Source organism: Arvicanthis niloticus, chromosome 4, assembly GCF_011762505.2.
Source record: "Arvicanthis niloticus isolate mArvNil1 chromosome 4, mArvNil1.pat.X, whole genome shotgun sequence".
NCBI classification, from domain to species: domain Eukaryota; kingdom Metazoa; phylum Chordata; class Mammalia; order Rodentia; family Muridae; genus Arvicanthis; species Arvicanthis niloticus.
Window position 1 is genome coordinate 74,202,152 of NC_047661.1, and position 16,513 is coordinate 74,218,664.

General features: G+C 43.6%; 1 protein-coding gene across 3 annotated transcripts in view; it reads right to left on the reverse strand.

Annotated features, from left to right (window-relative positions):
- Positions 1 to 16,513, reverse strand: part of Tuft1 (tuftelin 1) — a 43,132-nt gene that overhangs the window by 21,336 nt on the left and 5,283 nt on the right. Inside the window, exons 1-3 of one of the 3 annotated variants that reach the window (XM_076932864.1) lie at positions 13,627 to 13,677; positions 3,685 to 3,759; positions 3,247 to 3,348 (exon numbers count right to left, since the gene is read on the reverse strand). In XM_076932864.1, the coding sequence (XP_076788979.1) occupies positions 3,247 to 3,348; positions 3,685 to 3,759; positions 13,627 to 13,662 (213 nt within the window). In that variant the 5' untranslated portion in view covers positions 13,663 to 13,677. Of the gene's footprint in view, positions 1 to 3,246; positions 3,349 to 3,684; positions 3,760 to 13,626; positions 13,678 to 16,513 lie in introns of those variants that run through there. The other 2 variants (XM_034501121.2, XM_034501122.2) reach the window with 2 other exon arrangements.

Genomic DNA, 16,513 nt, shown 5'->3' on the forward strand with positions numbered 1-16,513 from the left:
CCAAATGCAGGCTTCACTCATGCAAGATAAGCACTACCACCAATAGAGAGAGGGACATAATGCTCTGCTCAGCGCACTTCAGCATTTTCCAGCTAAAGAAACATCTCTGTTAGGAAGTCTTCAATGGAATATTATGCAACCAGTAAAATGCCAGATATAGACACAGAAGATGTTACAATGTGTCATAAGTGTGGGAGGAGATGACAGAACAGAGTATACTATCACAATTTGATTTTCCTTTTAAAAAAAAACAGTACACATGTATTTCTAAGAGGGCATACAGTAAGATGTTTACAATGGCTACTCTACTAGATTATGGGGTAGCACTGTCTTCTTCAAAAGGCATGCAATTACTTTGAGTACAGAAAGTAAATAAAGTAATTAAAGGTATTCAGTTTGGGAAGGAAGAAGTAAACAATTCCTATTTGTAGATGGTGTAACCTTGAAGACAGAACAGCCAAGAAACCCCACAGATGACAACTCTAGAGCAGCAAGGTTAAAAGATACTAACTCAATGTGCAACTAGTTGTCTCCCTATATTCTAGCAATTAGCAATCCAAAGATGACATCTCATTTACAGGGGCTGGAGAGATGGCCATTCAATGGTTAGGAGCACTTCTCTGAAACCATGAGGAAGAGAGTTCAGACGCTAGCACCAAGGTAACAAGCTGGCTTCCCCACAAGTACCTGTGACCCCAGCTCCAAGCTGGGACAGACAGGAACATCACCAGGGCTTACTGGCTTCCAGTTTAGCTAAGAACACACAGGCCTTAGGTTTAAGGAGAGACCCCTGACTCAAAAGAAAAGGCAGACAGTGACACCCAATGGCCTCTTCTGGAGTTTGCATATGTGTGCAGGTACAGAAGTACATGCATCCACATACACTTGCACTGACAAATGCTCACACAAATAAATACCTAATAAATAAAATTTCATTTACAGCTGGGTGTGGGAGTTCACACTTGTAATCCTATCACTTGGGAAGTTGAGGTAGGGGTTCTAGGGTAGTCTGAACTACAAAGTGAAATCCTATCTTAAAAATAATAATAGATTCCAACACTGGGTATGGTGGCACATGTCTTTAAACCCAGCACTTGGGAGGCAGAAGGCTGGAGAATTGAAAGTTGAGGCCAACCTCACAGAGCAAGTTCCAATCTAGCCTATCCTATAATGTCAGACCTTACTTATATCAAGAATATAGCAAAATGAGGGGCTAGAAAAATGGATAAACAGTTAACAACACTTGTTCTTGCAGAGGACCAAGGTTTGGTTCCCAGCACCCATATGGCAACTCAAAGCCATCTGTAGTTCCGGTTCCAGGGGATCCTGATGCCCTCGTCTGATAAACGTGGGCACCAGGCCAGTATGCACATGGTACACACATGGAGCAAAACACTTGTGCACAAAGAATAAAATAAACAAATAAATCTAAAATAAATATTTTTAAATAACAAAATTAAGTTTTCTATTTTGAAATTTACAAACTAGTTATTGGAATGAAAGAAAGAAAGAAAGAAAGAAAGAAAGAAAGAAAGAAAGACTTAAAAAAATTAACTTCATAGTTTATCCTATCTTTCTGGACAGGAAGACTCAGACAGTAATCCCTCCCAAAACTGACCAACAGATTCAACACATTCCTATTAAAACTCTAGCCGGCTCCTTTTAAAAAGATATTTACTTATTTTATGTGTATAAATGTTTTGTCTTCATGTATGTATGTGCACCACATGCCTATGAAGTCAGAGGAAGGTGTTGGCTTCCCTGGAATTGGAGTTTCAAATGGTTGTGAGCCACTATGGGCACAGAGAACCAAACCCTAGTCCTCTGCAAGAACAACCAGTTCTCTTAACCACTGAGCCATCTCTCCATCCCCTCAAGCTGGCTTATTAGCAAAAACTGGTAAACTGAGCTTTAAGTTCATAGAGGTATGTTCCGAACCCTGAGCACCAACAAAAAAACCTTAAAGGACAATTTCAAAATTAGCTACAAAATTACAGTAATCACTAATCAGGATGGCACTGTCATAGAGTAACGGGCAGATTAGAAGAATTACTGCTACAAGCATAAAAATACGCTGAGCACATGCATGGGAGGTTGCACTGAGCACATGCATGGGAGGTTGCACTGAGTCCCATGAGCACATACAACCAACATAGTAATTAAAAATAGACATTTTTAAGAAGGAAACAAACTGAAGAAAATGGGTCACATGTTACTGATTCCATATACAGAAGAAGCTAAAATAGGCAAGCCCAGGAAGACATTAAGTTGCTGCCGGAGCTGGAGAAACAACTGGAGATGTTTCTGAACTGAAGCCAGGCCTGGTGGTACATATCTGAAGTTCCAGAACTCAGAAGGCAAAAGCAAAATACTGCGAATCTGAGACAAAACTGGATTACATAGACCTGGTCTTTAATTAAAAACAAAAGAAAAGAAAGCAAAACCCTTGGAATTTAAAGTGATGATGTTTGAACAACTCAATGGCTATAGTAAAAACCACTGACTGTTTTAATTGAGTTCACTGTGTCATATGTAAATTATCTAACCAAATATTCTAAAGTTATTTTTAGTTGAAAAATTATTTTTTATTTATATGCATACTGGGGTTTTGCCAGCATTTTTCTGTATACATGTGTCAGGTGCCCTATGAGACCAGAAGAGGACATTAGATCATCTGGAACTGGAGTTACATACGGTGGTAAGCTGCCATGTAGGTTCTGGGAATTGAACCCAGGTCCTTTGGAAGAGCCACCAGTGCTCTTAATCTCTAAGTCATTTCTCTATCCACAAATTTTTAAATTTTTAATTATGTGTATGTATTTATGTCTGTACAGGAGACTGTGCACATGAGTGCAGTTGCCCAGGGAGGCTAGAAGAGAGCATCAGATCTCTTGGTGCTGAAGTTACAGGCAGTTTTGAGCCACTTAATATCGTTGCTAGGAACCCAACTCAGGTCCTCGGCAAGAGCAGTAATCGCTTAACCACTGAGCTATCTCTCCAGCTCCTCTAAAGTTATTTTTTAAAAATAAAGGAAAACTGTTCATCCCCATGCCTGGAGCCAGGTTCAGTCAAAATCACTCACTACAGGCTCTGGACTTTGGGTGTTAAAATCCCTGAAGAAGAGCAGGAGCTAGCACCACCCCCATCCCCATCCGTTCCTTCCCATCTACAGGCTGTCAATGAGCAGCTCCCTTTGTGTAGCTGCAGGGGAAAGCAGAAAGAAAAGGGAAAGTGGACTGAGCTCACCTTAATGATCTCTTCATGGCCATCATGGGACTCCACCAGTTCTGAAGCCAGTGAATGACCTGAGGAGTGGCCAGACACCATGGCATAGGTCTTCCTGCCCGCCTGCCAGAGAGACAGAGAGAAGTGACTCAGAAACCACACAGCAACAAGGACCTCCTGCCACACCTCGAGACCTACAAAAAGCTTCAGTCTGACTTCTTTCCCCTCCAAGCACAGCCACACAGCAATAAGGACACAGGACAGGGAATGTTAGTAGAAAACTTGGGTTAGCTTTCATTTTAGTGGTGGTGTCTCCCACTTCCCAAAGCATGAGGCTGAGCTAGCTGGGTGTGTCTGAAAGGAGATGCTCTCAGGCTTGTAGCAACACTAGGTTGAGGGATCAGCAGCAAGAAAGAACTGGCTGAAAGGAGGCCTCGCCCCCAACAGACACCTTGATACCTTCTGAGCTATGTGCTCAAGTTCATCTCCTGTCAGTTCACTCTGGAGAGTCAGCCTGAGAATGTCCACGCTGCCCTAGTAATGACAACAACAGCAACAGTGACCCCTTAACCTTTGAAGCCCACAAGAACAACCAGCCAAAGTGTTCTCTTCAGCAGGCCTGTCTATCCCTATTCAAAGATAGTCCCAAGAAGTGTTCTCAGCTTGTCCAGTATCAGGTCACCCTGAGTATTGGTAGGTCTCTAACAGGCCTCTGTCCACATACCTGAGAATGACTATAAAAGCCCATAGCTCCATGTGGCTCCTGGGATAAACCTTGATTATCAGATCACAAGAACATAGGACATAGATTATTCTTCCTCAGACAGAGAAATTATCCCTAGACTGCCATCTCCAAGCCAGTAGTTTTTTGTTTGGAGCCTGGGTCTCATGTTGCCCAAGATGGCCCTGAACTGCTGATTTCCCTGTCCCCACTTTGTCAGCGATGAGACTACTGGTGTGCACTAATGTACTTGGCTCGTGACACCACAATTTCTTCTACTCCTGACAACCAGCCAGGCTGAGGCAGGAAGATCGTCGATTCAAGGCCAGTCTGGAGTAACACAAGTGAGATGTGTCCACAAAGACAAAACAAGCAAACAGAAAACAAAGAGACAAAAGCCCGAATCCGACTGAGCCTCTATTAGCCATACAGAAGTTGTTCAGATAACAGAAGGCAGGATAACAGGTATTGATTCTGAGATTACCTGATTTCACAGGATGAAGGAGAGTTTCTTTCCTAATTTACAGTAGATTAAAAACCTATGGGGCCAACTAAAAACTTAAAGAGGAAAACAAAAGTGAGAGAAAAGTAGGCTAGGGATTTAGGATGCACAAGGGACTTAGACATTCTGAGACTCAGTTCCAATGGGAAAAAATAAGGGTTTGAACAGTCACAGTGTGACAGCGTGAGTGCCAGACACTGCAGCGAGAGGGTGGGAGGAGGAGATGGAACCCAGACTGCTTGACTATGTCAGCACTCTACCACTTGACTGCACCCCAAACCTCAGAAGGTGGGTGTGCTGGGCACCCAGGGATGAAAGTGTCCTTAACTAGTATCGGAGACACAAGCAGATAGATTGGAGTTTGATGTCAGATGGGTCTACATAGCAAGTTCCAGGCCACAGAGCTAGCTGGAGTGAGACCCTGTCTCAAAATAAATAAATTAAATAAATAAAAATAAAAGATACTTTAAAAAGAAAGAAACAGATTGGCAGACCCAGAAAGATTGGTCAGCATGTAAAGGCTCTTATCACCAAGCATGGAGACCTAACTCAATCCCCATGATCTCCATGGTAAAAGGAGAGAACCAATTCCTGCAAATTGTCCTCTAACCTCCACATATGAACATACTCTCACCCACAAACACATAAACAGATGAATAATTAGCAGTGGTGTGTGTGTGTGTGTGTGTGTGTGTGTGTGTTTATGCATTTGAAAGTTCAAGGCCAATGTCAGGTAATTTCCTCAACTGCTGCCCGCCCCCGTTTTTTGGCACAGTCTTACCATGTAGCCCTAGTTGTCCTAAAACTCACTATTTAGAGCAGGCTGTCCTTGAAGTCACGGGGATCTGCCTGAGTCCCCCTTATTTTTTGAGACAAAGGTACACTGAACCTGGAGGTCACCAATTTGACTAGGCTGGCAAGCCAGCAGAGCACCTCCGAATCCTCCTGTCCCCAGACTCTAGCACTGGGATTACAGGCATGTACTGCCATCAAGAATCAAACTCGCCGGGCAGTGGTGGTGCAAGCCTTTAATCCCAGCACTTGGGAGGCAGAGACAGGCGGATTTCTGAGTTCGAGGCCAGCCTGGTCTACCGAGTGAGTTCCAGGACAGCCAAGGCTACACAGAGAAACCCTGTCTCAAAAAACCAAAAAAAAAAAAAAAAAAAAAGAATCAAACTCAGGTTCTCGTGATTGCATGGCAAGCATGTCTTCCCTGTTCTAGGAGGTATTTTTTTGTTTGTTTGTCTTGCTTTTAAAGATTTTTTAAAAATTTTATGTGTATGAGTGCTTTTCTTACAGATATGCATTTCACCATCTGTGTGCAGTGTGTGCAGTGCCCTTGGAGGCCAGAAGAGGGCATCAAATCACCTGGAATTGAAGTTACAGACAGCTGTGTGTCACCATGTTGGTGCTGGAAACCAAACCCAGCTCCTCTGCAAAAGCAGCCAGTGCTCTTAAACTCTAGCATCTCTCCAGCCTCCTTCTGCCACAAGTTGTTGTAAATGGCACATTCTCACCAACAACGATAGCTCTGTGACGCAGTGCATATGCTGATTAGTATTAGCATGTGATTAGCTGATTATCATTTCACACTACTCAGATACATACAATTTTATCTGACCTTTAGAAACACATAATATGCCAGGTGCCTTTTTGAGACAAGTTCTTATTATGTAGCCTAGGACTTGTTGTGCAGACCAGGCTAGCCTTGAACTCACAGAGATCTGCCTGTCTTTGTGCTGGGATTAGAGGCACATACCACCAATCTCAGTCAAGGGAACTCAAGACAATTCTTTGACACATTAATCTTACCAGTTACCAAAGAGAAAGGGAGACTTGTAAACTGTAATGGCTGGTTTTAACTGTCAGCTTGACATAATCTAGAACACCTGGGAAAGGATAACAATGAGAAATTCTCTAGATTAAATGGTGGCACACTCTTAGTCAAAGAGTTCAGGATGCAGAGGCAAGAGAATTGGAGGCCAGCCCAGACTGCAATTACAAGACAGCCAAGGTTACACAGAGAAGCCTTGTCTTGGGGAACAACAACAACACAGTGTTTATGTGCTGGAGATGTAGCTCACTTGGTAGAATGCTTGACAAGTCCCAGGTTCAGTTTTCGGCTTTACATAAAACCTGGCATGGTGAAGGACACCTGTAATCCTCCCACCTGAGTAGGAGGATCACAAGTTTGAGCCTGGGCTACACAGTAAAACCTTGTTTCAAAGCCATCTCCCACCCACAAGAAACAGATATTTCTATAACTCCTGTAGCTATCAAAAGAATAAAGTAACACTTTGAACAACCCTGAGCATAAATTGGATCATTTCGATTAAATGAATCAATTCCTGAAAATGAGAGGAAAAACAACAAATAAAAACTTCTACCACTGTGAGCCACCCAATCCAAAATGAATAATGTGGGACTATAGCTGGTAGAGACATCAGGATATAATCTGAGCTCTCACAGCAGAACTCAGCAGGCCTGGAGCGTTCTCTCTACTATCTCAGCCTGTGGACTGCTCAGGAAGTAGTGCCAATTCCATGCAATCCCACCTAGAAAGCAGATGACAGTGCGTTCACTTGATGTTTTATGTATGGGTGTTCTGCCTGCCCCTATATCCGTCTACCATGTGCATGCATGATGACTTAGGAAGCCAGAAGAGATCACCACCATGCAGGTGTTGGGAGTCAAACCCAGGTCCTCTGGAAGAGGAGTGCTCTGGCAGCTGAGACATTTTTCTAGCCCTGTGAACTGTTAAATTTGTAAATCCATTATGTTAGAACATTATTCAGCAATAAAAAGAAACAAAATACTGATACATGTACTAGAAATCTTCAAAACATTACAAGTAGGAAAAAATAAAAATAAAATGCCATGTATGGTAGATGCCATACACGTCCATTTGTATAATATTCTTGAATGAATGAGAAAGAAATGGAGACACCCTCTTCCTATAAGCAGACTGTGATGACCTGTTGAACATGGTTCACTACTCTCTTGATCCAGAAATCCCTACAAAGTCATACAAATCAAGTGGTTTAATCTTTGTGTTCACTTTAAGAATACTGTGAAACTGTCCAGGCCATGCAAGGTTTCATATCAAAAGGCTATGGGAAACTGTGAAGTATTTAAAAGGTTCGCTTTAAAGAAGCAAAGTCAGCCACTCTGACATTAAGGGGGGGAGGAGGGGGAAGGAGAGAGGGAACACAAGTAAAGACTTCTGGGAGCTAGCAGAAAGCCACGATGTGGTTGCTGGGAATTGAACTCAGGATTTCTGGAAGAACAGTCAGTGTTCTTAACCGCTGAGCCATCTCTCCGGCCCCAAAACCCCCAAACTACTTTTAATGGTAACTAATATTCTATTATTTGTAGATAAATGAATTTATTCAAATCAACTCCTATGTAGATTGTCAGTTTACACTCTCTCTCTCTCTCTCTCTCTCTCTCACACACACACACACACACACACACACACATTAAAAAATAACTTTGGGCTGGTGAGATGGCTCAGTGGTTAAGAGCACTGACTGCTCTTCCAGAGGTCATGAGTTCAAATCCCAGCAACCACATGGTGGCTCACAACCATCCATAATGAGATCTGATGCCCTCATATGGGTGTCTGAAGACAGCTACAGTGTACTTACACAAAATAAATAAATAAATTCTAATATATATATATATATTATATATATATATATATATAAAATAAATAAATAAAAAAAATAACTTTGGGGCCACAAGATGGCTCAGTGGGTAAATGTGTAAAGAGAGAAACAACTCTACAAAGCTATCCTCTGTCCTTACCACACACACACACACACACACACACACACACACACACTGACACATGCACACACAGAGAAATAATAAAACAGGTTTTAATAGAAAATATTGTGGCTGGAAAGATGGCTCAGTGGTTCAGAGCAAACTTGGGTTTGGTTCCTACACACAAGTGGCAGCTTACCTGTAACTCCAGTTCCAGAGATCCAATGCCTTCTTCTGGTCTCCATGGGCACTAGGCATGCAATACATGGTGCATATACATATATTCATACAGACAAAACACTCATACAGATGATATAAAATAAATAAACCTTAAAGAAAATCTTTCATTTGATAGATCAAAATGATCTATAACAGTACCTGAATCACTCTCCATCTCCGTGCAGAAAAGGAATAGCATTTGGAAGAGTTGCAACTATACTCCCAACCCCACCCATCTCCTTAGAGAAGTCCTACTTAGCCTTCTGAGGCCCACCTTGAGGGTTAGAGATGTAACTCAGCTGGTAGAAGGCTTGCCAACCATACCTACCATGCATGAGGCCCTGCGTTTGAGCCCCAGCACCATATAAACCAGGTGTAATGCTGCACACCTGTAACCCTAACACTTGGGAAACAGAAACAGAGGAAGATCAGAAATTCAAGGTCATCCTCAACTATACAGTAAGTCCAAGGCCAGCCTGGGCTACTTAAGGCTGGGAGTGGTGGCACATGAATTAAATTTTTTTTTATTTTTAATGGCTTTTTAAATTTAATGTGTGTGGGTGTTTCGTCTGCATATATTTAAGTGTATCATGTGTATGCAGTGTCCAAAGAGGCCAGAAAAGGATGTCAGATCTCATGGAATTGTAATTACAAACACTTCTGAGCTACTATGTGGATGCTGGGAATCAAAACCAGGTCATGCGGAGCAATCTATCCAGACTAGAGCACAGCTTTAATCTTAGCACTTAGGAAGCAGAAGCAAACAGATCTCTGTGAGTTTAAGACCAGTCTGATCTTCCTAGCAAGTTCTAGGCTACCCAAGACTGTATAGTTAAGACCATGTCTCAAAAATAAATGATTAATTAATTAATTAATTAAAATGTAAAATAAAATAACCACGACAGAGGCAGCAGAAAGCACATAAGTGCCAGAGGATGGGAAGGAATGCATGAAATACTGTCTTCAGGACATGACATGGCCTTTGTGCTCATGAACCCACTGCAGCTGGGGTCACCTGTACAAGATCAAGTCAACAAGATCTAGGCAGAAGGCAGTACTAATTAGAATCACTAGGTCGAGGGAGGTATGAAAGTGGGTGAAAAAGAGGCTGGAGAGATGGCTCAGCAGTTAAAAGCACTGGCTGTTCTTCCAGAGGACCTGGGTTCAGTTCCCAGTACCCACATGGTAGTTCACAACTATCTGTAACTCCAGTTCCAGGGGATCTGACACCCTCACACAGAGACATACATGCAGGCAAGACACCAACTCACACAAAATAAATTTAAAAAAAAATTAAGGAGGGGGTGTGGGAAAGAGTTAAAGGTAGACACATTCAAGACACAATATATACATATATGAAATTGTAAGCCAGGCAGTGGTGGCGCATGCCTGTAATCCCAGCACTTGGGAGGCAGAGGCAGGTGGATTTCTGAGTTCGAGGCCAGCCTGGTCTACAGAGTGAGTTCCAGGACAGCCAGGGCTACATGGAGAAACCCTGTCTCGAAAAACCAAAAGAAAGAAAGAAAGAAAGAAAGAAAGAAAGAAAGAAAGAAAGAAAGGAAGGAAGGAAGGAAGAAATTAATTGTAAAAGAATAAATAAAATGCCCCATATGGAACATCTGTCATATCCCTTCCCTACTAAGGCTCACTGCAGAAAAGAAGGCAGAAACTCCACATCTGATATGATATTGCAAGCACTTGACTGTGCTTTTATAACCTTTTGTTTGTTTTTCATTTTTGTTTTTTTTTTTGTTTCAAGGCAACAATCTCACTGTATAACCCTGGCTGGCCTTGAGCTTGCTATATAATCCAGACTGTCCTCAAACTCTGAGAGATGTGCCTACCTCTACCTCCCAAGTACTGAGATTAAAGTACACCAGCATGCCTGGCTTCCTTTATAGATTCTTGAACACAATTTATTTAGCAGTGACAAGCATGGAGTAGCTGCTCTGAAGACACTTGGATGAATTCAGGTGATCCACCCAGGGATCTTCTGATTCCCTTTCTTTGAGAAATAAGAGGGGAGGGGAGGGGAGGGGAGGGGAATGTTGTTTGTTTGTTTATTTGAGACAGGGTTTCTCTGTGTAGCCTTGCCTGTCCTCAAACTCAAAGATCCACCGGCCTCTTCCTCCTGAGTGCAGGGATTAAAGGCATGTTCCACCACTGCCCAGCCAGGCTCTTTCATTTAGAGCAAACAGGAACACTAGACAAAGCCAAGAGACAGTGGCTGAGGAGTATCATGAAAAAGATCAGCAATAGCCAAAGAAGGCAATCTTACAAAGAAATACTAATGGCCCATAGATACATGCAGGATGCTCTTCTGGGATGGGCACATCAGCGGTACAGCAGCAGAAAGGCCAGGGCCAGCCTGGCTACACAGTGAGACTCAAAACATAAGGGCGTGTGGTGGGGTGGTGATGGAGAGACCGCTCAGAGATTAAGAGCCCTGGTTGTTCTTGCAGAAGACTTGATTCAGCTCCCAGCATCCACATGGTGACTTAAAACTGTCTATAACTCCACTTCCAGGGCATCAGATAGCCTCTTCTGGCTGCAATCACATGGACACTGTGATGCACAGTCTATATTTACAGACAAAACACCCATATACATAAAATAAAAATTTTAGAAAATTTTAAACCACAAAAAGACCAAAGAGTGGTTTACATTTGTGATCCCAATACTTGAGAAACTGGCTAGTGAGAGTTTGAAGCCAGCTTGGGCTACACAGTGAGTTCCAGGGAGTTTGGGCTTTTAAATTAAAGAAAATAAATAGACACTAATTCCCAAAACATGGCTTTTCATTTATTTAAGTACATGAACACAGCAGTAATTGCCAACTCCTACACACAGCAATTACTATGTATGGGACCCTATTGGGCTCTGTTCCAAGGACTTTACATGTGCTAACTCATTTAATCCTAGCAATATCATATATAGTAGGCACCAACGTTCCAATTTTAAAAACAGGTTGAGAAGTTAAGAGTCTCATCATGCAACTAATCAGAGACAGAGCCAGGATTCAAATCTAAGACCTGTGGCTTTAGTCTGGGCTTCTAACCAAGATGCCACATGGCATTTGTGCTATGTAAATACACAAGAAAAGCACTGAAGATAGACAGACAGACAGACAGACAGACAGACACACACACACACACACACACACACACACACACACGCAGAGTCGGGTCAGGGGAGGATCAAAAGTTCAAGGTCATCCTGGCTACACAGCAAGTCTGAGGTTAGCCCCTGGAAAGGAAGAACACCAAAAATAGATCAAGGAAAAGAAAGAGGGGGGAGGAGTGTGAAGGGCCTTTACTTACATATATTTCTGTAGTTTTGGGTTTGTGTGTGGTAGACTGGCTGACCAGTGAAGCCTAGGAAGCCTCCTGTCTCTACCCAGCACTGGGGTTTCGACTGTCCTGCTGCCATGCCTTGGTTTTATATACATGGGTCCTCAGCTTGCCCAGGAAGTGTTCTACTGACTGAGCCATTTCCCCAGCCCCTTCTGGTGATATTTTAAACTTTAATGGAAATGTTGGCTAACACTCCTATAAAAAAAAGTACAGAAGAGAGGAGAGGACTAAGTGTAGTAAGAGGTAGGGCATGTGAATTCCATCTAGTATCTACTAATCCTGCAGCTGCTTGCTCTCTCCGGACCCTGTTTACAGTCTGTAGAGTGGGTGATTACAGCCACCTAGCTCAGTTTGAGGCCAAGTAGGAGGTGAGGACAGTGTGAAAGTACTCATACCCCACAGAAGTATGGCAGCAGCACTGTACCCAATCAGCTCAAAGGAAGAGTGCATTCAGCTCAAAGGAAGAGTGCATTAACACACTGTCAAAATGGCCCTGGAGAAAAGCCCAGGGCTCTCTGACAACCTACAGTGCCACAGACCTCACCCCACAATTCCAAACCAATGCCAAAGTTGGAAAGAAAACCTAGGGCTCTTCTCTGCTGGGTGAGACCAGCTGTCTTCTGGGGCTAGAGTGGCCGTAGGGCTGTGCTCAGCAGAAAAGACTTTTAGAAACACCCCCAAAGTGTCTGGTAGGATGGTCCCCACTGGGGCCTCTGCATGGCTACATGGGAAGTGGAGTCTTCTCTGGGGGAGAAAGAGCAGCACTAATCACAAGGTGAGCAGGCCTCTAACCTCATAAACACTCTCTGGAGAAGCCCAGCTACCTCCAATTACAACAGCCTCTCTACTGTTCAAACAAACCAGCAGCATGACTCACTCCTCAAAGCAGGGAGGAGGTAAACACATAGCTAAGGGCTTAATAGATCAAGAGGCTCAGAAAGAGGTGATAGGAGATAAATAGGGAGGCCCCAAGGAGATAAACAGGGGGGCCCCAGGGGTTCTCACACCACAGGCTTATTGAATGGGAAAAGATCCATGGGAACAGGCTGTTTCCCTAGAACCGACTCTCCAGGTTTCTAGGGAGCCACTAATACTAGGAGTGGGAAGGTCCAGGGTAGAAAGCCAGGACCAAAAAGGTAAGGGAAATAGAAATGGTCTCTGAGCTGAAAACCTTTGAGTCACCTTCACCATATACCCAACTTCTAGAAGCATATGTAATCTTACAGCTGCTGCTGTAGTGACCATCTTGGTCACTGCCAACCCTGCTTGTGGCTGGCCCAGCTTATGCCCACTGACAATGGCCACCTTCTCATAACACTGGCTCCCGAGAGGCCAGCATGAGGGAAGCCCCATGAAGTCACAGAAGAGAATGGAATGGAACAGGATGGCTAGGTGCCCACAGTCTCCTAGGGAAGGTTCCCTGTTCACTGAGCATGCAGGCTTTGTGTGCCTAGTCCTCCAGGAGACAAAGAATCTCCCCCCACCCCCAGCTAAACTAACAAAATTGTTTACCTTTAATCCGGAAGCCTACCCACAGCATGGATTCAACAAGCACCACAAAAGAGAAAATAAAATGTGAAGAAGAGACTCAGAGGAACACCCTAGATGGGCACCCATTTCTCATAATCTGAGACCCTACACTGGGGCCTGGCAGTGAAAGTATATACATAGAGAGGGTGGGCTCCCAAACCCCAGCCCCAAAAAGCTATACTGGCTGCTGACCTAGTCTCCCTGAAGGTCTCCCACCTGCCTCAAACCCAGAGGGCTGGAGGAAGGGAAAACTCCCCAAGACCGCATACCACCAATGACTGAAGCTTCTCTAGTTTCAGACACTCTACCTTTGATTTGGTTTTCCTGGTCTCATACTCTTTCATTTATCACCTCCACCCTACTCCACCACTTCATAGTCTCCTCTCTCGGTCTCTGCTGCCCAGGCTTAAATCCAGGCCAACAGTCTTCCTGGCACACATCCATCCCCCCAACTAAGCCTGCCCACCCCTAAGAAACAGGTGTTTCACAAGACTGCTCTGTGACCCAAAGAGGCACATGCCATAATTACCAACAAGCAGGGAAGCTCGTCCCACCCGATCTGAGCACAGGTCCTGGAACCGAAACCATCCGGTACACGCCTCCCTCCACCCCAGAGAAATATGGGCAATGTTAGTGCCACATGCCTAATGATTAAGTAATCTTCCTCTCTCATACCCTCCCTTCCCTTTCCAGGCAAGAAAGCCAAGCTCTCCCAGAATACCTGGTAGCTTTGGAGACTTCACTGAAAAGTCATGGCTGGCAATAAAAGGGGTAGGGTCGATGGTGTCAAGATAAACTTACTGGATGGGTCTGGGGCAGGGGCAGGGACTGAAACAATAGTCTCCAAACCTGAAAGATTCCTCCACCCAAGAGTTTCTTCCCCACCCAGGTGTCACGGAGACAGGCCTTCAATCATTTCAGAATTCCTCTCATTGGAGTAATCACCAATGATCAAGGAGCAGAGTGCTCTTTGTGTGTATCTTAGGCTGGCTTCAAGCTCACTATGTAGCCAAGGATAAACTGATCAGCTTGCTTCTACCTCTCATGTTGGGTTTATATGGTTTTAGGAACTAAACCCAGGAACTTCAGGTTAGGTGAACACTCTAACAACAAAGCTATGTCCCCAGCCCCTCAATCCTCTTTGAAAATATTCAACTCCATTCCCATGTACTTCACTCTCAAGTAAAAAGGAAACGTAAGTCCACATAAACTTATAAAGCTTCATACCAGTAATATTTACAATAGCCAAAGAGTAGAAGCAACTCACAGGTCCAACAGTTATTCCATGGTGAACATATATTTATGATAATATAATTAAATATGGAATATCATTCAGTTCTAAAAAACAAAGGCAGTGGTAGTGCATGCCTTTAATCCCAGCACTTGGGAGGCAGTTTTGAGTTTAGAATCGAGCCTGGTATACACAGCAAGTTCCAGGACAGCTAGGGCTGTTACACAGAGAAACCCGTCTTGAAAAACCCAAAATCAAAAAAAACAAAACAAACGTAGACCTAACATGTTACATGTGGGTGAGCCTTTAAAGCAGCATGCAACTTGAAAGCAGCCAGTCAGGAGGACCACAGACTGCATGACTCCACTTACATGAAACGTACATATGAGTAAGTAAAATATAGACAAAATAGACAGGGCTTGGGAGACTTGGGGTGGGGATGGGAATGGGGAATGAATGAAGATTTCTCTATGAAGTAAGCAAAAGGTTCTAAAATTGCCTCAGTGATGATGACCATGTAACTCTGAATACACTAAAAACCACAGAATTATATACCTTAAATTGGTGAATCATGTGGCACAATATTTTAATAAGGCTTACAAAATGGTTGAAACTCATGGTAAGCTTATAATAAATCACATCCCAATTTTAAAAATATTTATCTTTCTTTCATGCACATAAGTATTTTATCTACATGTGTATCTATTCAACACATGAGTGCCTGGTGCCCAGAGGCCAGAAGAAGGTGTTAGATCCCTTGGAACTGGAGTTACAGATGTTGGAGTTCTGCCATGTGGGTGCTGGAAATCAAACCCACAACCTCTAACAGAGCAGCCAGTGCTCTTAACTGAGCCATCTCTTTAGCCCCTTTCAGCTCAATTTTTAACAAAAGAAAATTAGCTTATGCCTCAGGCATAAGCTACTTCAGCTTCTGAAGTCTTACAGGAAACATCTGATCCACAGGAAAGACAAGGCTCAGCATACAGCAGATAAAACAAATTCCAAATCTACGCAGGTTTGCCAAGAAGAAAAGAGGAGGGGGAGGAGGAAGAAGAGAGGAGGAGGAGAAAAAAAGCCATGTGTGGTGGTTTAAGTTGTTAACCCTAGCACTTGGGAAGTAGAGGCAGGAGATCTTTGTGAGTTCAAGGATAGCCTGATCTACATAGCAAGTTCTAGGACAGCCAGGGCTACACAGAGAGATAATCTGTCTCTAAACAGAAATAAGGAAGGAAGGAAGGAAGGAAGGAAGGAAGGAAGGAAGGAAGGAAGGAAGGAAGGGAGGGAGGGAGGGAGGGAGGGAGGGAGGGAAAAGAGGGGAGAGAGGGAGGGAGGGGAAAGGAAAGACAGACAGACAGACAGACAGACAGAGAGGGAGGCAAGGAGAGAGGGAGGGAATAAGTGTAGTGTATAAAGAAAGGTAACATTGAATTATGCAGAGAGCCCAGAGTAGACCAGCTGCTTTGGCCTCAAGAAAAGAAGAGGAAAGTTTCAACACCACTGTGAAAACTCAGCCCTGTTGACTAACAACGGTCACACTCAGCTCTCCATCCTGGGTCTCTCCACAGCCCCCCTGTTACTCTTACCATCCTACACTGGCAGATATTACTGGTCCTGTAATATCAAGGAAAGGGGAATAAGCAGATAAAAATAAACAAATGCCAATATGAGAAGGAGCAAAAATTGACCAAAATCAGGCCAGGTGTACTGACACATGCTTTCAACCCTAGCACTTTGGAGGCTGAGGCAGGAGGATAACAACAAATCTGGCTATTCTGGGCTACATGAGTTCTGGGCTAGCCTGGGTACAATGTCAGACACTGCCTCCAGCACCTGCCCTCTAAACTGACACACAGAATCCTCCAATTTCTTCCACCCCTAGGCTTGGGTGCCCAGATGCAGTTAAGACAATCCAGTCCATACCAGTGACAAACAGAGAATAAAGCTAACATCTGAGCACTTACCAC